Here is a 21,553-nt window from a genome sequence, read left to right as displayed (position 1 = left end):
TAAACTGTAGAGTCTCACTTTTACAAAGGAACGTCCAGTATCGAGAACTAACACTTGGGGTTATTGCTTTTATTGCCTGCCATCTGCTTATCTCTAATAAAGGAGCCATTGGTTCAAAAAAACTTTTGTCATCATGGAGACTTTAGAATGAAACTGGGAAAATTAGATTTAAAAAACATACAGTCTTTAAGATGTATCATAAAGGACAGGGTGTTTGTTGAGCAGGGATTATAGTTCTGTCTTCTAAATTTATGTCTCGTTTTGTGTGTTTAGCTGTGTTACCCACTGTGCCTGAGTCACAAGAAGAAGAAGTAAAGACTAGCCAGCTCACAGTTCAACAGAGCAAATTGTCTGTTCAGTCTAACCCCTCCCCTCAGCTGCGGAGTGTAATGAAAGTAGAGAGCTCAGAAAACGTTCCCAGCCCCACACATCCGCCTGTTGTAATCAACGCTGCAGATGATGATGAAGATGACGATGGTATGTTTTAGCTGTAATGAACTAGACAGGAAAAAGTTAAAGCTCTGGACTTGTTCTTATTGGAAGTTTGCCTTCCATGTGTGCATGCAGATCAGTTTTCTGAGGAGGGTGATGAAAGCAAGACACCTGCCCTGCAGCCATCTCCTGACGTCCATAATGGATTACGAGTGGCTTCTGCCCGCAAACCTGGAGTCAGTTTAAAGCAAGGTAGGAAGAGGCTGTCGGATTTCCAGCCCTAGAAGTATCCCTGACTGTTGTAACTCCATTGACATTTAGTGCACAGCCACTAAGCTTTAGCAGATATGCTATGCTCGTAGAATGTGTACTTTCTCGTAAGTCATTTACTCAAAGCATACTTGAATGAGTGCAGCAAAGTACAAAGAAAATGGCTATAGTTCCTCATGTGCTTCTCCTTGGGTTTCTCAGGTGAATGTTTGAATTTTGGAATAAAGACTCTTGAGGAAATTAAATCAAAGAAAATGAAGGAAAAATCCAAGAAGCAAGGTGGTAAGTCATTCCAGGCTTTGGCTTGAGTACTTGCATGTTTACCAGACTCGAATAGTAAAGAGACTTCTGGCAACAAGAGCCAAATTCGGCAAATACAGACTCATTTCTGTGGCTTGTTTGCCGTGAAACACAGCTACTGGAGCTCTTTCCATCCTCGATGTTCAGAGCTGAGTCTATATAATAATTTAAAAACCTGCTTATCTTCAAAGTGATTGATGGTGTTTTTGAAACGTTTTTTCTGTGTAGCCCTGGCTGTCCTAGAACTTACTATGTACACCAGGCTGGCCTTGTGCTCATAGAGATCCACCTACCTCTGCTTCCTGAGTGCTGGGATTAAAGGCATATGCTGCCATGCTGGGTTAATATCTTGACTTATTTAACTGTAAAGAACTACAGTTAAGAGCCGTCTTAAGGAGCCAGTAGAGTAAAGGGCCTGCTACACAAGCCTGAGAATCTGTGTTCTGGCTTAGAAAGAAACCCACACAGAAAGCCAGGCATGGTGATGTGTGCTGGTAATCCTGCTTCTCTGGGCAGGAGGATTGCTGGGTTTGCTGACCAGCCTAGTCTAAGCAGACCTCAGGTCCTTGTAAGATATGATCTCCCGAGGAATGAGGAGAGATGGCAGAATGGCAGAATTGACCTCTTCCTTCCATATGTAAACAGAACCTACTAAAAGAACATGTATGCCATTGGGTACAAGAGGGTTCTTAAGATCTACAAAGAGTTTTTTGCTGGCGCTTACTTGTCTCAACCCAGTTAATGTATTTCCTACTCTAAGGTAATAAAGAGATGTACACTAACTAGAGTAAATAGTTGGATCTGAGGAGCCTGTTCTTAAAGCTTACTCTGTAGGAACCTTGTTTTGAGGATGATAATATTCAAGTGGGAGCACAGGCATTGCCAAGGCTGATGGCTAACCATGCTTCTGCCTTCACCTTTACTGTTAGCCTCACAGGAAAGCAGAAGGCTGAGTGTTTACCTAAGGGAGGCAGCAGTCAGTCTCATAGAGGCAGACTCTTGACGTGGACTAGCCTTCCTTCCCACAGGTTATTTATTTGTCTGTTTTCATTCAGAAGGCTCCTCGGGAGTTTCCAGTGTTTTACAGCAGCCTCAGCCCAATCCAGGCCCTGAGAAGGAGAATGTTCGGACTGTGGTGAGGATGGTGACTCTATCCAGCAAACCAGGTAAGCAGGAGGCAGGTCTCAGAGGTGTGGCCTTGGGTGTGGCCTTGGGTGATGCTTTTGATTACTTTGGAGTTTTAGGAGGACTTGAAACATTTTGATCAGATATGAGGTTGAAAAATTGATACATTTGACCTGTTGTTTTTTAAAGAGTTGGAATTTTTAGTCAGGTAGTCTCACATTTTTATGCATCTAATTTAACATTTTCTCTTTGCTTCAGCAAGTTTACTGTTCATTTTGACTAAAGAATGTTCTTACATTTTTAGAATGATAGAGAAATGTATATCTTTTTACTAAATTGCTTAAAATCTAATAAATTGTCTTAGTTTTGGTTATTATTGCTATGACCAAACACCATGACCAAAGCAACTTGGGGATGAATGAGTTTGATATGCTTGCACATCACTGCTCATCATCAAAGGAAGTCAGGACAGGAACTCAAACAGGGCAGAAACCTGGAGGCAGGAGCTGATGCAGAGGCCTTGTAGGAGTGCTGCTTATCGGCTTGTTCCTTGTGGCTTGCTCAGCCTGCTTTCTTATAGAATCTGGGACCACCAGTCCAGGAATGGCACCATCCATAGTAGGCTGGGCCTTCCCACATCAATCTCTGATTAAGAAGAAGCCTTACAGTGGTGGTTCTCAACCTTCCTAATGCTGAAACCGTTTAATACAGTTCCTCATGGTGTAGTGACCCCCCCCAGCCATAAAATTAATTTTCATTAGTACTTCATACATAACTCTAGTTTTGCTACTGTTATGAATCATAATGTAAATATCTGATATGACCCCTGTGAAATGCTCACTAGACCCCACCACTGCCACCAAGGGAGGGGTTGCAACCCACAGGTTGAGAACTGTTGCCCTACAGGCTTGCCTTCAGCCTGGTCTTATGGAGACATTTTGTTAATTGAGGCTTCTCCCTCTCCAGTGACTTTAGCTTGTGTCACATCGACTTAAAAATATCTAGCACAATAATATAACACAAAAGAAATTGTACATTTAAATGTTCCATTTGAACAACAAACATTTGGAAGAAGGCTTATGCTTTCTAGTGATAATGTTAGATAACTTTTCAAGGTACACAGGATAGTTTGGCTAAGACCAAAGCCTCTTTCCTTATGTTTGGCTGCTGTTAAAATGTCCTGCTGTTGCATGTTTACTAGACTACTGATGATTGTCTTGTTAAATAAGACTATGACCTGACTTTCAGAATAACTCCTTAGTGGGCTCATAGGAATATAAAGTAATGTCCTCAATCAGGTAACAGTGGAAACCCTTTATTTCTGCCATTTCAGAAGAGCCCTTGGTTAGACTGAGTCTTTCTGAGAGACTGGGGAAACGAAAACTTTCAGTGGGTGAGTTAGATCTTGTGTCGTTCTGTCTATGTGTTCGTGCATTAGCATGCTACCTTGTTGAGACTCTTGTAAGCACCATCAGTACCGACATGCTAGTCTGTCTGCTTGTATTCTTAACTAACAACATTTGTAAAATTTCATGTGTGTGTTACACCTTTCATTGAAGCTACAACAGTTTAAAGTATTATGCCTTAATTAGATTATAACTAACCTTTTTTATTGTAAGCCTGTGAATGGCCAAGCCATGTCCAGGCCGTGGCTAACCTTTTAGAAGGTCCTAGATTTAATAATTACAGGCTTGAGCCAGCTATGGTGGCATGCATGTACCTTTAATCTCAGCACTCGGGAGGTGGAAGCAAGAGGTTCTTTGTGTGTTCAAGACCAGCCTGGTATTTATAATTCAAAACTGCATAGAGAGACCCTAGTCTCCAAAAACAAACAAACAAACAAACAAACAAACAAAGAACAAATAACAAAAACCAGTTTTTTATTTTGTTTTTATGGTTTTCCTAATGGTTCCCTATCCATTACTCCTTCCCTTTTGGCTAACAAATACAGAAAGGCTGATAGTATTATAGTCAGACAACAGTCTGCATTAAACTTAATGGATCATAGAAACAAAAGAATCAGAACCTAGGCTGGAGAGATGGCTCAGCAGTTAAGAACATGGACTGCTCTTCAGAGGTCCTGAGTTCAATTCCCAGCAACCACTTGGTGGCTCACAACCATCTGTAAGGGGATCTGATGCCCTCTTCTGGTGTGTCTGAAGACAGCTACAGTATACTCATGCATAAAATAAATGAATGTTTTAAAAAAAAGAATAAGAACCTTAGATATTTTCAGTTGGTTAGTGGAGTCCTCCTCCCTCCTCTTCTTCTTCCTTCTCCTTCCTTTTATCTTTCCTCTCCCTTCTTCTACTTTCTCTTTTTAAGGCAGGATTTGATCATTTAACCGCCATCACCAAGTTTATTTAGTGGTGGATATTGAACATAAGGCCCTGAGAGCCACAGCTCTAACCAGAGTCTTAGATTTTTTTTTTTTTTTTTTTTTTGAGACAGGGTTTCTCTGTGTAGTCCTGGCTGTCCTGGAACTCACTCTGTAGACCAGGCTGGCCTCGAACTCAGAAATCCGCCTGCCTCTGCCTCCCGAGTGCTGGGATTAAAGGCGTGCGCCACCACTGCCCGGCTCTTCAGAGTCTTCTTACCCCAGGAAAAATTAGCACTATAAATTCTTTTACTATCTTCCTAACTGAATTTACTATGAATTCAGAGTTTGTTGGTGTTTTAGTTAGGGTTTCTATTGCTGTGATGAGACATCATAACCAAACAGTTGGAAAGGAAAGAATTTATTCATCTTACACTTCCACATCACTGTTCTTCATCGAAGGAAGTTAGGGCAGGGACCTGGAGGCAGGAGCTGACGCAGAGACCATGGAGGGGTGCTGCTTACTGTCTTGCTCCTCATGACTAGGTCAGCCTGCTTATAGGACCCAGGGCTATCAGCCCAGGGATGGCACTACCCGCAGTGGACTGGGCCCTTCCTCATCAATTAGAATTTAAGAAAATTCCCTTCAGCTTGATTTATGGAGGCATTTTCTCATATGTGGTTCCTTTCTTTCGGATAATTCTAGCTTGTGTCAAGTTGACTTAACACCATCCACACAGTCAAAAGGACATTGCTGTCTTTGAGCTTTAGCTTCATCCCAGGCTTATGAGTCAGTGTGTAAGTTTAGTAATTGTTTTTTTTTTTTTTTTTTTCAAAATTCATTCATGGTCTTGTTTTGTTTTGTATACTAATTTTTTTCTTTCTGGGACATTTTGGTTTTAACATTAAGTTCTAGGAAGCAGGTGGGCAAACATCATTTAAATGTAGAAAACTTTCAGTGGTTTTTTTTTTTTGTTGTTGTTGTTCATTTGTTTTTTTGTTTTTGTTTTTGGAGACAGGGTTTTTCTGCATAGACTTGGCTGTCCAGAGACCAGATCTCAGAACTCAGAGATCTGTCTGCCTCTGGCCCACAAGTGCTGGGGTTAAAGGCATGCACCACTGCGGCCTATCCGAGAATATTTTAAATTGTCTATTTTTGTTTTTTACTTTGTTGAAGATCAAATCTTAAAATGAGTTTCTCCCTATTTGTAGGTGGTGATAGTGACCCTCCATTAAAGCGAAGCCTTGCACAGAGGCTGGGAAAAAAAGTGGAATCGCCAGAAACTAACATTGATAAAGCACCAAAGAAAGGTAAGGCCTTTGCTTCTTACAGACATGGCCTGCCTGTTTGTAGTCATAACAGGTATGGTCCCCGTTTTTCGCTCAGGTGAACGTTTACTCTACTTGATTCTAAATTGCTAACATTTAATAAAACTAACAGTTATCAACAACCACTGGAGTTCATAGGTTCCCGCATGATACTGGGAAAATGCATGGTCTCATGGGAGCACTCTAAATCAGGAATTGGCTAGCTGAAGTTAGAAGTCCAGTGTTTGCTAGTTTTAAGTCAACTTGACACGATCTAGAGTTGTTTTGAAAAGGCTCAATTGAGACAGATATCATCCCCACCAAATTGGCCCATGGGCGAGAAAGTGGTACTTTTTTTTAATTGATGATTTAGTTGGGAAGGCCCAGACCATTGTGAGTGGTGCCACCCCAGAGCTGGTGGTGATACCTGATAGTGTAAGAGAGCAGGTCGAACATGCCATGGGGGTCAAGCCAGGAAATGGCACTCCTCCTGGGTCTCTGCATCAGCTCCTGCCTCCAGGTTCCTGTCCCCACTTCCCTCAGCAGTGGAGGGACCTGAGAGTTGTAAACTGGAATAAACCCTTCCCTCCCCAAGTTGTTGATGGTCATAGTGTTTGATCACACGAGTAGAAACTAACTAAAACAACCAGGGTTTGTATTAAAGAAGACTTCTGCAGAGTCAGAGAGCCAAGGAAGCATATCACACTCCAGGATCAGAGGGCGGCTAAAGCATGGAATTGGGAAAGGACTAATCTGTTATATAAGAGTTAGAAGAGCTTGAGCTTATTCTAGTTCAGTGACAAACTAAATGTTATTTTACAGTTACCGCAAGCTGGTAAGTTGGCTCAGCTGGTAAAAGCACTTGCCACAGTCTGGTGAATGACCCGTGTTTAATCCATACAGTGACAGTGGGGGAGAGAACTGACGCCAAAGGTGTCCTCTGACTCACACAGGCCTTAGTGAGGCACATGTGCCTGTACACACACACACACACACACACACGTAACTAAATTAAATGTCAGAAAGGCCTGGGTATAGTGCCACATGCCCTTAAATCCTAGCACTCACACAGAGGCAAGTGACTTTCTGTGAGTTGGAAGCCAGCTTAGTCTACATAGTGAGTTCCAGGACTGTCAGGGCTATGTAGAGAGACCCTGTCTCAAGTAAACAAAAAACAAACCAAAGAATTCTAAGGGAAAAAATTTTTAAAAAGGGATCAAATGGTCTGATTTGCACTTGTATTTGCTTGTATTATTGAGAAACAGTAGAAGGGAAAGTGCTAGCTGGAATATGACCTATAAAATAACCCAAATAGGGCTGCAGAGATTTCTCAGTGGTTGAGAACACCCACTTCAGACAGCACAAAGCTACTGTAACTTTAGCTTCCAGGGATCTGATGCCCTCTTCTGGCCTCTGCAGGCACATGTACATACATGATATAGACATAGAAATAAATAAAAATAAACCTTGAAAAGATGTAAGATAGTTCAAGTAAATGGACATAGTGGTATAGATGAGTGTTTAAATTGGGGTATTTAAGGTTTTACAGTGCTGTCTAAAGGCGAGACGTCCTAGGCAGATCTTTCCCCCACTTTATGACTTAGGTGAACTGTTAATGCCCGAGAGAGAAGCAGATGGAGGTTTTTGGTTTTGTTTTCTTGTGTGTAGATGTTGAGGTTCAGGAACTGCCGCAAACCATAGAATCACTGATCTCAGTTAAGCAAGAATAGTTTATTGAATGTATATCCTAATACTGATCGATCAGGACCACGAAAGGAGTTGTACTAATCTGTCCTCCAAGTAGACTTTTTATATGAAAAGCCAGGTTCAAAGTTTTAAAGACAAGCAGTGAAGTAGTACAATATTTTAGGCTAACTAGACAGTGTATTATCAGCCAACTTTTAAGCAGATTGGTCTTAAGTGAGGTAAGAGGGGTGGGGGATGGGTGGTGAACAGGGGAATTTAAGACCGTTGAGAAAGTAGAGCATAAGTAATTCAGCTAGAACTTTCGGCTTGTTAGCAGCTTTCCTCAGGGTCAGCTGTGGATGATCACTTCTGGGAAGTGGAGTCTGGAGAACCTGAACTTCATTTCACCATTTGAGTAAAAGGAGCTTGAATACAGAATGGCTCCGTTATGTTAAAAAGAGCAGGCCTCCACATGCCCCCCTTGAGCTTATTCCTTAGAGTCAAATCATTGACTCTTAATTTTTTTCTAAGACCAGTGGGGACCAACTTTTATATCAGTCTTTGTTGGCATTTTGTTATTCTGACAGGTCTTGATCAGTTTGTTGACTTGAGTATTTGAAATTTTGATCTCCCTTAATAAGTGCTGCTACTCCCGTGCTGGCAGACCCTGTTGTGCCCATGTCTGTTAGGAGGGGCACTGTTGGAGCTGCCCTGGCCGTCCGGGATCAGTGTAGATGTCCCGGGTGTTCCCACACTCAGCTCTCTCTCTAGAATTATAGTTTACCTCAGGCAAGGGAACAGGTAAGCGAAGGTTTCAGTGAGGATAAAGGGACTGATAACAGAGAGGCAAAAGCAAGCCAGGTGTCCTTTGAAGGTACTAAATAATATGAGGAAATTTTGCAGTTAACACCTGTAGATGAATTGTTACATTACAGTGTTGAAGGTACTGAGACTCTGATATCTTATTCGAGCCTGCCTATATACAGATGGCTTGTCTTTCAATCTCTCTCAGAGTCAAGGTGGGCTTATGCCCCCAAGGGCATAGTTGGTCTATTTGTGTACCCATTTTCCCCATAGTTAGGTTTTAGATAAGGGGGGAGGAAGAACTCTTGGGGTAGGGGGAGAGATGACCAGGTTTGGGGAGAGGCCTGTCAGCCATGTGGCAGAAACAGATTGCTGAATGGTTAGCTCTTCCTTTGAAGTTGTGTTTTCTAACACTTTGTTGGGAGCAGTGATGTCTAAGACCCTGATATTGATTGTCTGGAACCTCCGGATGGTGACCATCATTCCAGGGTTCTTACCAGATGTGTAAAGGCGGGGTCCCCAAATCTTCTCAGCATCGCATACATCCTCCCAGGCCTCAACAGTAGAGCTTCTAGAAAAGTAAACTTTTCTACTTCTAGCTCATGAAACTTTGGTTAAGTAAATGTTTCCAGTTGGTGGCTTGTGTGCTCCAGGCAAGCAGAAGTTCTTTGTCCGGTTTCCATCGTGTGTCAGTTACACATCATAGCTCAGCAGTGTGCTGAGCACTTGCCTAGGACGTGTGAGGTCCTGAGGAAAATCTACAGAGCCTTTACCTAATACCCATGTCTCAATTAAATTGGCAGTGTGTGAAAGCAGTCCATGATGTCTGAAAGAGACATGCTGTCACCACTGCAGCCCAGGGGTGGCCAGGCTGATTGGCTAGTTAAGCAGCTGTCCTTTCCTCCTTCACCTCTCCATGTACATCCACATGAAGCCTCACACTGGGTTAAGAGCTGAGCTCCCCTAGTGCCGCCTCCAAGCAGAAAGGCTTAGAGCAGAGGTTTTGAAGTCAAAAGATTGAGAAGGAGCCTGCTCTTTAATGCTAGTTCTTAGAAGATTGAGACTGGGAGCTGAAGGCTAACCTGGTCTACATAGCAAGTTCCAGGCCAGCTAAGGCTACATAGTAAGACCTTGTCTCAAAGAACAAATAAAAAGATTGAGAAAATTGTACAATAGTAATAAGTTTCTGAATTCAGTAATCTTTGTACATGTAGTCATGCATGCGTGCATGCATGCGTGTGCACAGGCACAGCATTTGCGTGGTGGTCGGAGACAGCTGTGTGAGCTTGGTTCTCTCCTCCTGACATGGGTTCTGGGTCATACTTAGATTGTGAGGCTTTGCCCACTAAACCACCCCACTGCTCTAAAGGGTTGTCCCTCCCCCCCTTTTGGAGTCTGGAATGTTCTGAGGAGCGTATAATTCATATAAATTATTTCTAAGGAGAAACATTTAAGAACTTGAAGGTGTTGGTTTGGTTGATTGGCTGATTGGTTAGTTTGGTTTTGTGTATCCGTGGCTGTCCTAATAAAACTTGAGCTGTATACTAGGCTGGCCTCTGGTGAGACTAAGAGTGCAGTAAGGCCACCGCTGCCTGTTGAGATTTTTTTTTTCTTTAATTGCATTAGAAGTACAGTCTAATTTATAAACATTGAAAAGGTATTTGACCTATAAAAATGTGTTTTAGCTTTTTAAATTTTGAAACTTTTAATAGTTGAAGTTTCCAAATCTCTGAAGGAGTGTGTAGGCCTGTCTGCTAGCTTAGTCAGGGAGGAGGCAACAGGTTCTTAAACAGTCAGAAGAGCAAACTCCTTGCCTTCTTGCTGTCACAAGAGACAGCTATATCAGGGTCCTTTCAGCAAAATCTTGCTAGTGTATGCAATGGGGTCAGCGTTTGGAAGCTGATTATAGGATGGATCCCCGGATATGGCAGTTTCTAGATGTCCATCCTCCTGATACTCTTAAAAACAAAAGTATTTTAGGCTTTGTGGTCCATAATCTAAGTGGCAGCTACTAAGCTCTGCATTTGTGGTGTGAAGGCAACCATATGTGAGTGTGTAAATGAGTGAGTGTGTAAATGAGTGAGTGGCTGTGTTTCAAGGAAACAGCTCACAGAAGTAGGTTACAGCTGGATCGGGCTTGTGGGCCCGCGCTTGCTTACACTGTTTTAAATGGTTGGTTGACTTTTTGCATCACTTACACTTTCAAATGAATTTATTTTGACTCTTGTCTTCAGAGGAGTTTTGTTCTGGTCTTCTGCTTTTTTTTCCCTACAGCTTAATTTTTTGTAGGCTGCTGTGGAGTTTTCTAATGAATGTATTTTGTTTGCTTGCTTGCTTGCTTAGTTTTGTTTCTCTATTTGGTTTTGAGATGCTGGAAATCAAGCCAGGGCCTGTGTATGCTATGCCATGCAAGTAGTCTTCCAGGGAGGGGTGTCCTCTGCCCAGTCCTTAAATATCTGCCTTAGAGATTTCTCTATGGGTCATTTTTGCTTTTGGTGTTTATTAACCCAGGCCTTGCTGTTAGCTCTGCTGCTGAGTAGAAGAGTGTTTAACCAGTCTTCTAGAGTGTTTAACTAGTCTTCTAGAGTGTTTAACCAGTCTTCTAGAGTTAGAGCTACAATGTTTACACTTGATCTACTGCAATAGATTCCTCTCAGAAATGCTCTAAGATTGCTCTACCATGGCATTATTCATTTTTCATTGCTAGTGTAGATTAATTCTAGTTTTAATCAATGTCTTTATCATTTCAATGGTTTTTGGTAGGAATGAGAAACAAGTCTCCCATTTCACTATTGACCATTTACTTTTTTTGAGTGATAATTTTGAGATTAGATTGTCATTGTGAACTGAAAGAAAAAAATTACAATTAATTTTTTTCTCAGATTTATTTATTTTATATGTATGAATTGCTTTTTTGTGTGCAGGTGCATCACATGTATGCCTGGTGTATGTAGAGGTCAGAGTAGGTTGTTAGATACTCTAGAACTGGAGTTACTGGTGGTTTTGAGCCACCATGTGGGTGCTAGGAACTGAATCTGACTGTCTGCAAGAGTAACAAGTGTTCTTAACCACTGAGCCATCTCTCCAACTCTACAATCATTTGAAATGAGAATGAGAATGCGGGTATGGTAGCCTCCTCACAATCTCAGTACTCATAAAGGCCGAGACAAGAGAACGGTGAGGTTGAGGCTCCCATACTCCAGCAAAGATCCTACCACAGAAGACCTAGCCAGTCGAAGCCTGATTCTTGCTTTGTCATGAGTACTTTACTAAAATATTTCAAGGATCCAAATAGCATCAACTGTTTTCAAAAAGCAGATAGTATGTTTGGAGCATTAGGCAGTTACAGGACTCTGATCAGTGTTTTCACCAGAGCACCGCCCTAGAATAGAGGGTGAGAATACAAGTTGGGCTTACTTAAAATTAACCATTTAAATGAACAAGAACAACAGAACTAGTGGGTCATGGTGATTCATGCCTGTAACCCAAGAAAGCGGGAGGATTGCTCTAAATTTGTTGTCCTCTGTTTTATTTTCCCTGTTTTTTTCCTGTTTTAAATGTCACTTCATTTGCTTTGACCAGTTCCTAGACCAGGCTTGATGTTTCCACTGTGTGCTTTAAAGCAGTTTTCACTGCCATATTCCATATAGCTCATTTACTCACTGGCCTTTGTCAGGCTGTATACCACCCTTGGCAGAAGTATGCTTGCCTAAGTGCCCTGTGCACATTTTATACACACACGTTATGAGTGAATGGAGAGCTCATTGTTACTTTCACTTAGGATCATAATGGCGCAGGTTTCCTCACTGGTAAGTGATTTTTCAGCCATTGGCATTGTAGAAATACAAATCTCTAGGTTTGTTTCGATAAGAGTTTTTCTTACAGTTACCTACAACTGAGGATGATGGAACATTTGATGTTCCTTTGGATTTTTTACTTGTCTGTGGAGAGATCATAGATCATTAAGATAATGAGAGCTTAAATATCTGTCTTCCCTGAAACAGAGCGAGGTCATAAAGCTGGGGAGATCCATGTGAAGACACTGGAAGAAATTCTTCTTGAAAGAGCCAGTCAGAAACGTGGAGAATTGCAAACCAAACTGAAGGCAGAAGAACCTTCAGGAGCCGATGATTCTCCATCAGGGACAAAAAGTTCTTCTTCAGTGCGGATCAAAACCTTCTCTGAGGTCCTGGCTGAAAAGAAACACCGGCAGCAGGAAATGGAAAGACAGAAATCCAAAAAGGATACAAGTTGCCTCACGCTAACAGACGACACTGAAATGAAAAAGACAGTGAGTCTGCCCACTGTTGCTGTTAGCAAAGGACAACCAGAGGAGCCTGCAGGAAGAGCCAGGTCTATGCAGGAGGTGCATATTAAGACACTAGAGGAAATTAAGCTGGAGAAGGCCCTGAGGGTGCAGCAAAGCTCTGAGAGTAGTGGCAACTCCCGACCTCAAGCTGAGGCTGCCCCAGGGACAAAGAGGCTGCTCCGCATCACCAAGAGAGCAGGTTTGTATAGCCCCTCCAAACTGTGTCACTGTTCCAGCACAGGGCAGCACCTACAGGAGCCTGGGGAGGTCTTTGAGGGCTTTTCATTACTGGGGGAACTGGAGTCACCGGATTCAGTAGAGTAAGGTGTTGACACTATGGCGGTCTGTAGTTCAACACTGTATTCCTGTAATCTTGAGATTTTATGGAGCCAGTCTCTTAGCTATGAAGTTTTTTTCCTTGTTTCTTTTCATTACTGTCTTAGTTTCCTTTCTGTGGTTTGATACAACACTGATCAAAGCCAGCCCGAGTTGGGGAGTATTATATGGTTTACACTTCCACATCACAAGTGCATTCTTGAGGAAGCAAGGCAGGAACTGAAGAGAGCACCTGAGGCATGGTGCTTACTGGTCTGCTCTCCGCGGCTTGCTCAGTCTGTCTTTTTATATAGCCAAGCACCACCTGCCCAGGGGTGGCACTACCCAAGGTGGGCTGGACACTCTACGTCAATTACCAATCAAGAAAATGCCCCACAGGCTAGTCTGTGGTTTCTTAGCTTCAGTTCCCTCTTCCTAGATGACCAGCCAATGCTAAATTGACAGAAAAGCTAGCCAATAAAATTGTATTCGTTAAGAAAGGTTTTGTTGAGCCGGGCATGGTGGCAGGCAGATTTCTGAGTTTGAGGCCAGCCTGGTCTACAAAGTGAGTTCCAGGACAGCCAGGGCTACACAGAGAAACCCTGTCTCGAAAAACCGAGAGAGAGAGAGAGAGAGAGAGAGAGAGGTTTTAGTTCAGTTCATTTTTCCAGAGCCTGCGGCTTTATTAAAGCAATGGTGTTTTTTTTAATATGAATACAGGTGTAAAAGAAGAGAAAAAATGTGGCCTTGAAGACAGTGGTGACCCTCCTCAGAGCAGTGTGACTAAGATGGAGGCTAATGAGGTAAGTTTGTTACCTTATGTCCTAGGCAGACCTCATCGGGTGAGTGTGCTTTTAGTTTAGCTTATAGCGAATTTCTGTCAGTAATTCCAGTGGTACATTGATTGTGGTTTTAATTGCTTTGGTTCATGCTTTTGTTGTTTGGTTTTGGGTTTTTTGTTTGGCTGGTTTGTTTTTGAGATTTTTGGAGACAATTTCTCACTATGTATCTCAATCTGCCTGGCTCAGCGAGTCTCATTCCTTAATGCTAGATTACAACCCAGGACTGTGGTTAAAATTTTCTGTGAAATTTGTATTTTTTGTTTGGTTTGGAGTCATTTTTGTTGTTGTTTTTTGTTTTTTGAGATAGGGTCTTTGTGGCCCTGGCTGTCCTGGAACTCACTATGTAGACCTGACTGGTTTCTGACTCAACACAGATTTGCCTGACTCTGCCTCCTGATTTCTGGGATTAAAATTGTGTACCACCGTACCTGTGGGAGATTCTCACAGTTCCCTGTTAGTTTTCTTTGTTCTTACAGTTACTTTATCTGTGTGTGAGCTGGCATGCCTGGATTCTTTGCAAGAGCAGCAGGTGTCTTAACCACTGAGCCATCTGTTAATAGGAGTGACTCTAACCCTCAGGCAGATGGGAGCTGGACAGTTGGTCATTTTGCAGCCTGCTGCAGCTTTAGTAATTACTTAAGGTGTTTGTTTTTACTGACTATAAATATTCGAATTTGTAAATATAAGCTCTTTTTAGACATCAGATTTTTTTCACAGTTGTAAATAATATCTTGGCATAAACCTTAGTGTATAGGCATCTTAATTATTTAGTAGTCAAGTCATTAGTGTTTACTGAGGGTTGTAGTTAAAGCCTATAGAATCTGGGTTTTTTTTAAATTAATTTCATACATTTTCAGTTCTATTATAGAGCATATCTTCTGTGTGTTAGCAAATAGTGAGCCTCCTCTTTATGCTGAATCATGTAATACTCTACCTAACTTACTCAGCACTATAAATGGGAGTGTACATTTTCATTCTTTGATTGAACTTGTCCACAGACTTCAGATGAGACCATAAGTGATCCCACAAAACTTGCAGTCAACAGATGTGACACTGTCAAAGAGAAACACACACAGAGACTGCAGGAGAGAGGAGCATCACAAAAGGAGAAAGCAGCCTTGTCATCTGTGCGAGGAGATGAGGCTTCTTCTTATACCCGAGTGGCGGGGAAGCCGGTGCTCACTGCTGTATCAGGCGTCACTCGGCATCTGGCAAAACGGCTCCCCGTGGAGTCATCCCAGAAAGGGGAGGTAGAAACCTCCGGAATCGGGGACTCAATACTGAATGTGAAATGCGCAGCACAGACTTTGGAGAAGAGGAGTAAAGGTGAGTGGCTTGATACCGTCATCGTAGCACAGTGAGCGGATTTCAGTAACTCTGGCAGCAGCAGAACTGAGTCTCGTGTATACTGAGGTCACACCAACAGGTACTAATACAGTGATGAGCTGCAAATGTGAAATGTAGGCAGAGTTCTTCTTCACAACCTAAAATTGCTGTCTTCTGCCTTACATGGGCTGGAGATGTAGCTCAGTTGGTAAAGTACTTGTCTAGCCAGCACAAAGCCTGGGTTTCATTACAGCATATAATCCCAGCCCAGTTGTATTAGGGTTGTCTAGAGGAACAGAACCAGTATTGTGAATGTAGACAGAGGAGGAGCTATTGGATTGGCTTACCTGATACAGTCTGGGTGGTCCAACAGTGACTCTCTCACACCGGACACACCAACCTCTATTGAATGCCTCAGTCCTAACCATGTTTCAGCCAGCCAACATATGATGAGGGTTTAAGTTTGAGTTTTGGCCACTTGAGTCCTGTGGCTGGTGGAAGATTCTCTTTCAGGATGGACTTGGAACTCTGGATTGTTCATATACATCTAGGTAGTTTTACGATGGAGCTCGCTCTTTTCCTCTTTAGTCAAAGGTGCTAGAAGCAAACAGCATCATCGTTTTCTTTCTCATAAACATTCCAAGGTTTATAATTGGAGTCACCAAATCCTCGCTCTCACAAGAAAATAGAGGGATCAGAAGTTCAAGGTCATCCTCAGTTACATGATTGGAGGATAGCCTGGGCTATGAGACTGCCATCATTGGAGGATAGCCTGGGCTATGAGACTGTCATAGAAAAAGAAAAACATAAAAGTCCCATCCAGAATTTCTGTGGTGCATATTTCCTCTGGTGTTTTGAAATAGGGTCTTATTATATATAGTTCCAGCTGGCCTTGAATTCAGACTTCTGGGTACTTAGATTATAAATATGTGCAACTGCATTTAGTTTTTCTTACTGTCTTACAAAAAAAATTCCTCAGAATATGATAGTAACATTAAAGAGTGCGCCATGGTGACCCATGTGACTTCATTTTTTATTCATGATGTTTGCTCTTTGGGTATTGCTTTTTGCTTTGTTTTGTTTTTAGGACAGGGTCTCTCCATAGCCCTTTCTGTGCTGGAACCCATTATGTAGACCAGGCTGGCCTCAGTCTCACAGAGATCCTCCTGCTTCTTTCTGCCTCCCAGGGCTGGGATTTAAGTCACCCACACCATACTTGGACACTTTTTTTTAAATATATATTTCTACTACTAAAGGCATTGAATCTTATTCTGAGCTGCTCAATATGTGAGATTATCTAGTTGCTAATCAGATATGTTCTGTCCCCTGTAGTCAAACCCAAAGTAAATGTGAAGCCATCTGTGGTCAAGGTTGTCTCAGCTCCCAAATTGGCTCCCAAACGCAAGGCTGTGGAGATGCACTCTGCCGTCATCGCAGCCGTGAAGCCGCTCAGCTCCAGCAGTGTCCTGCAGGAAAGCCCCACCAAGAAAGCAGCTGTGGTAAGAGATGAGCACCGCAGTGGCTCAGGACTCTGGCAGTACAGTTGCTCTTTGGCTTTGTCTCTGTTTTTGACTCACACTTGTGTCATTGCCTAAGCATACTGGTTTTTTAGACTGTTACTCTAGTTGAAGATCTGAAGCCCCTTTACTTACTTATATACTCTGGGTTAAACAATGCCTTTGGGCCGAAGATATAGCTCAGTGGTAGAGAGACCACCTAACATGAAAGGTCATCAAAGATCTCCAGTCATGCCAAAACAAAACAACTACAGCCTTGGTTCTAAAGAGGGAGCAAAAGAAAATATGCCCTGGAATTTAAAAAACAAAACAAAAACCTGACTCCAGGCCCAGCAGTGGGGAGGTAGGGGAAGGTAGAGGTCTGGGATAGCCAGAGCTACATAGTCAGGCCCCGTCTCAAACCAAAGCAAGCAGGCAAGCAAAGAAAGAATGAATCCGGGAAGATGGTTCAGTGGGTAAGTGCTTGCTACACACGCATGTGGACCTGAGTTTGAATCTCCAGCACCTACATAAGAAGCCAGTGTAGCCGTACACTTGCCTGTAACCCCAACACTGAGGGATGGAGACAGGTAGACCCAGCTAACAGAGCTGGAAAACACCAGCTTGGGGTTTAGTAAGAGATGGACTTTCCGAGGAGGTGAGACAGAGCACAGGAGAAGACTCTGAACTCTACATACTTGCACACAGGCACTTGCACACACACACACACCCCACAACACACAGACACTAAAAGAGTAAAGCCTAACTCAGCAATTGACCCTTTCTCTCTCTTCCTTTATAGGCTGTTGTCCCACTCCTCTCTGAGGATAAACCCGTCACCATGTCTGAGACAGAAAACCCAAAAGACAGGTAATGCTGTCTTAACCAAACTCCATGCCATTTCAGGTCTTGTTCTCTAGCAAAAAAAATGCTGATAAGTCACTGAACATTTACGGGTTATCCCCTCTAACTCCAAACTGAGGGCCGCACGCCCTGCGGTGTTTGCCTTTACTAATGAAAAGATACTTTAGATAACTGGCTAAATTCACAATGTGATTCCAAATTAGTGGGCCTGTTCTTGTGTGTGTTCAGAAACACTTTTCCTAAACTGCCAAGGCTGTGGTCATTTAACCGTGAAAGAAGTCCACCGCCTGCTCTAACAGTATGCCTTTCTTCCCCTTACAGTTCTGTGCTGTCTTCAGCCCAAGCTGCTTCGGAACCCTTGCTCCCGGAAGGCTCTGGCCCTTCCTCATCCCAGACGGCAACAAAACCGCGCCGGCTGAGCTCCGCCTCCACGGGAAAGCCTCCACTCTCTGTGGAAGATGATTTTGAGAAACTAATATGGGAAATTTCAGGGGGCAAATTGGAAGCTGAGATCGACTTGGATCCTGGGAAGGATGAAGATGACCTTCTGCTTGAGCTCTCAGAGATGATTGACAGCTGAAACCCAAGGGGATAATGAGGACACTTAAAAAAAAAAAAAAAAAAAAAACCCTCACCAAAAACTGGACTTAGTTTCATCTATTTACCTGAGGTGATAATTTCTTTTAAGTCTCAAATTTTGCCCAAATCAAAAGTATACCTCTGAAGTACCTGTGTGTCCTGGACTCCCTGGGGTCGGATCTTTTACATCCCTTGATAAATAACTGTTTTGTCCACTTGCTGCCATTGTTGAGCATCTTTGAGAAGAAAGTTCTGTAATGCCCTTCTCTCCACCTGAGACTGAGCTCCAAATGAAACGGTGCACGAGAACTCAGTGGTCCTCGAGGTGTTTGTTAGTGTGGGCTAGCTTCCCTGCTCTATTTATTTATGTATTGTCTTAATTTTATCAGAGTTTAAAAATGAAGACAGCTGCTAACCATTGTGGACCAAATGTCATGCTACCACTAAACAAAAGACCCACTCAGTCTGTGTTAAATTGTATGTCTTGTATTTGGAAATTCGTCTAAGCTTTAAAGAGGGCCGGGCAGCTCGAGAACCTGAGATACGGACCTAACTCTGGACCTGGTCCTGTTGTGTTAGCTGTTCCGTGAGCCTCTGAAGAGCAATAGCTAATTTATTATTACTGTAATTTTTTAAAGGCTTTAAAGTGCCTCAGGGGTCCCCTGAAACTAATTTTCTATTTCTGGGATTCCCTGGATTCTTTATAAGAGATGGTGACATGACTAGGGAAATTCTTTTTTTAGTATGAAAATTGTCCCTTCAATACCTTTCTCTTACTGGCATTGAATTATCACAGAGACAGAAAATTGGTAAATTTTTTTAATTTCTAACTCTCCCAGGAAACTCCTTGCCTAGTATTTATTTGATATGCTTTAACCATGGGGGGGTGGACCTCAAGCTGCCAGTATTGATCTACAGACTGTAGCAGTACACTGGGCTGTACTGTCAGGGATGGCAAGATGCTCTGGGGTGTATTGGATACCTCCAGTTTCTTCACTTCTGGATTGAGTTTTCTTTTCTTAATGTTGGTCCTCTTCACATCACCTCAAGGTTTAGACTTGTGAAGGAACAAGTCTGATGAGGATAATAGTCTTGAAAGGAGACACTGTACAGAATTGGAAGAAGGAAAGAAAAGACTTGTTCATTGTGATACTTTCTGTAGGTGGCCAGTTTGTTTCTCATAGGGAAATCCTGGACCACCTGTCATGTTGGCTCCTAAGGAACTGCTGTTGTAAGCGGCTCATCAAGAGTTGAAGTTCATGTAGCCTTGTTGGGAATATGGAAAAGGAAGAAAGCCACAGGACTGCCAGTTCAGTCTGGGAAGATCTGGATGATTCTGCACATGCAAAAATGACTTGAAGTTTCTGTATAGACGCTTGTACCGATCCATCTTCAGCTGACTGAATGTTGTATGATAGCCCTTCTCCAAAGCAGAGGTGGAAGGTTCTGGTTTCACCACACATTTTATAAACACATCTCCTGTTTTGAATTGGCCTATAGGTTGTAGGCCTCTTTTGTATATAACCTCTATTATTTTGCTTTAAAAAAAAAAAAAGGTCTGTTCATATTTAATGCCCTGTATTAGTCAATGATTTGTGTTCAACATTATTTGAACCATTTGCCATTAACGAAAGAGAAATACTTATTTGTGTTTTAAATAAAACTGATATAGGAAATCCTTAGTTCTTATCATTATAACTCAAGTGATGCTATTGTTTTAAAGGAGGGCAGATCTAAAAGTGATCTTAATATCCAATGATTGAGAATTTTCAAGCATGATGATGAAAGAAAATATTTAGGAGAGTACAGGGTTTTTCAGTGTGTATGTTGACTTCTTACTGTTACAAAAACACATTAATTGTTAGCAGCCAGAGAACAGAAGTTTCTACCTAATAGTAGCCTAATAGTCCCCAGACTGAGGCTGTAGCTTAGCAGTGGCCCACTTGCCTGCTCCATGTGAGGCCTCTGTCCAACCTGAGCTGTCTTTCCCCCAGAGTCTATCAAGTTGGACATTTTTCATACACATCTTAACGGTAGTGGACCAGATGTTGCAGCTTGGCTCTGCTCAAAAGTATGGGGATAGTTTTAGTTTACAAGTTTTCAAGATTAGGCCAGATGTGGTGGCACATACCAAAGGCAGACGGAGCTCTGAGTTCTAGGCCAAAAAAGAAAAAGACTACAATCAGTGAGGTTCTGACCTTAACAGTTGACTCTCATGGCTACATGTGCGTTCTCATCCCTGCCAGTCTCACAAGCTCCCATAGGGAGAAGCTAAAGTTTAGTAACTACAGTTTACACTGGAAGCTTGAGTTACTTGGATCAGACTCCTGTGATCCTGCTCTGAAGCTAATGCTTCATTTTGTCTGAATAATTCTGTGGCTTTTAACATGTGATGCCCTTGAATTTGGCAGTTAACAGCAGAAAGTGCATGGGCTCCGATGTGAATGCTTAGTAGATAAAACTAAGGTTAAATGTTCCTGGGGACCCATTCTTAAGCTAAAGCTACAGAGAAAGGTTACTGCTAGCTTTCAAGGCCATCTGCTCAAACGCAACGATTTGTAGACCGTCTTGTGTAGCTCAGGCCGACCTTAAGCTTTCCTGATTCTCCTGCCTCTACCACCCAAGTGCTTAGATGGAAGACATGAACCAGGTCAGGTTCATGTGCTAGAGACTAAACCCAGAGTGTGGTGCTAAGCTGCATCCCAAACCCTGCAGTTGACTTTTAGTTTGCAAAGTGATGTCAAGGGCTATGGGGGCTGGAGAGATGGCTCAGTTGATAAAGGCATTTGCCTTACATTCCTGGCAACCAGCATCTAATAAGACAACCAACTCTCCAACACTGCCCTCTGACTTCCTATGCTTAGGCCATGTCATGCCCCCCCAAAATAAGTTTCTAAAAATTAAAAAGAAGAGAGGTTAGAGCCAGTGACTCAGCTCGAGGACTGTCAGGCCTGGTGGCCTGAGTTGAACCCTCCAGGCGCATGCAGAGAGAGAACTGACTGCTGCATGTTGGCCTCGTCATGCGTGTGGCACATGGACACACCCATAAACACACAAATGTAACTGGTAAACAGTCGAAGGGCCAAAGTACAAAGGACTCACTCTCTCTACCGTTTTCTTAACACACAGTAAATCGACCAAAGCATGCAGAGACTCTGGAACGGCAGTCTAGGGTTTTATGATTTTGTTGTTTTGTTTTTTATGAAAAGTTTAACAAGTTTTACTGAATAGGTCTATTATTATTATTATTCAGTATTTGGTTGGACTTAATTCCTAAAATGAAGTGTGACAGTGAGTTAAAGCAATATCTCCTCTGTCCTTTTTAAAAATCTCTTACTTTGTTCTCATTGCAGTGAAACAACAGTCCACTTTCCTGACACTGGCTTGCTGTCAAGGGAGCTGGAGGAGTTGGTTTCTTTAAAGGTGCTGTGTGTATAAGATAAGGAACTAAACAGATTAGGGAAACATTGAACGAGAAAGTAGTGTTGGAAGGCGAGGGAAACCCTACCTCATGGGCCAGCCACTGCAAGCTCTCATTGGTCTGTCTTTTAGAAAGGCTACCAGGAGGAAAAGATAACTT

The 21,553-nt window shown here is 42.5% G+C and overlaps 1 protein-coding gene across 8 annotated transcripts in view; it reads left to right on the top strand.

The window, feature by feature from the left end:
- Window positions 1–19,655, top strand: part of Zc3h11a (zinc finger CCCH type containing 11A) — a 41,538-nt gene extending 21,883 nt beyond the window's left edge. For 5 of the 8 annotated variants that reach the window (XM_030242922.1, XM_011248075.1, XM_030242924.1 and 2 more), the window contains 12 exons: window positions 274–477; window positions 568–684; window positions 904–984; window positions 2,058–2,168; window positions 3,461–3,520; window positions 5,657–5,755; window positions 12,247–12,750; window positions 13,587–13,669; window positions 14,707–15,034; window positions 16,367–16,533; window positions 17,333–17,400; window positions 17,716–19,649. In XM_030242922.1, the coding sequence (XP_030098782.1) occupies window positions 274–477; window positions 568–684; window positions 904–984; window positions 2,058–2,168; window positions 3,461–3,520; window positions 5,657–5,755; window positions 12,247–12,750; window positions 13,587–13,669; window positions 14,707–15,034; window positions 16,367–16,533; window positions 17,333–17,400; window positions 17,716–17,974 (2,081 nt within the window). In that variant the 3' untranslated portion in view covers window positions 17,975–19,649. Of the gene's footprint in view, window positions 1–273; window positions 478–567; window positions 685–903; window positions 985–2,057; window positions 2,169–3,460; window positions 3,521–5,656; window positions 5,756–12,246; window positions 12,751–13,586; window positions 13,670–14,706; window positions 15,035–16,366; window positions 16,534–17,332; window positions 17,401–17,715 lie in introns of all 8 variants that reach the window. The other 3 variants (NM_144530.6, NM_001276767.1, NM_001357228.1) reach the window with 2 other exon arrangements.
- The last annotated feature ends 1,898 nt before the right edge of the window (window positions 19,656–21,553 follow it).

This window comes from Mus musculus, chromosome 1 (genome assembly GCF_000001635.26).
Source record: "Mus musculus strain C57BL/6J chromosome 1, GRCm38.p6 C57BL/6J".
Classification (NCBI taxonomy): Eukaryota; Metazoa; Chordata; class Mammalia; order Rodentia; family Muridae; genus Mus; species Mus musculus.
Note: the sequence above shows the minus strand (reverse complement) of the source record. Positions and strands in the feature narration are given on the sequence as shown.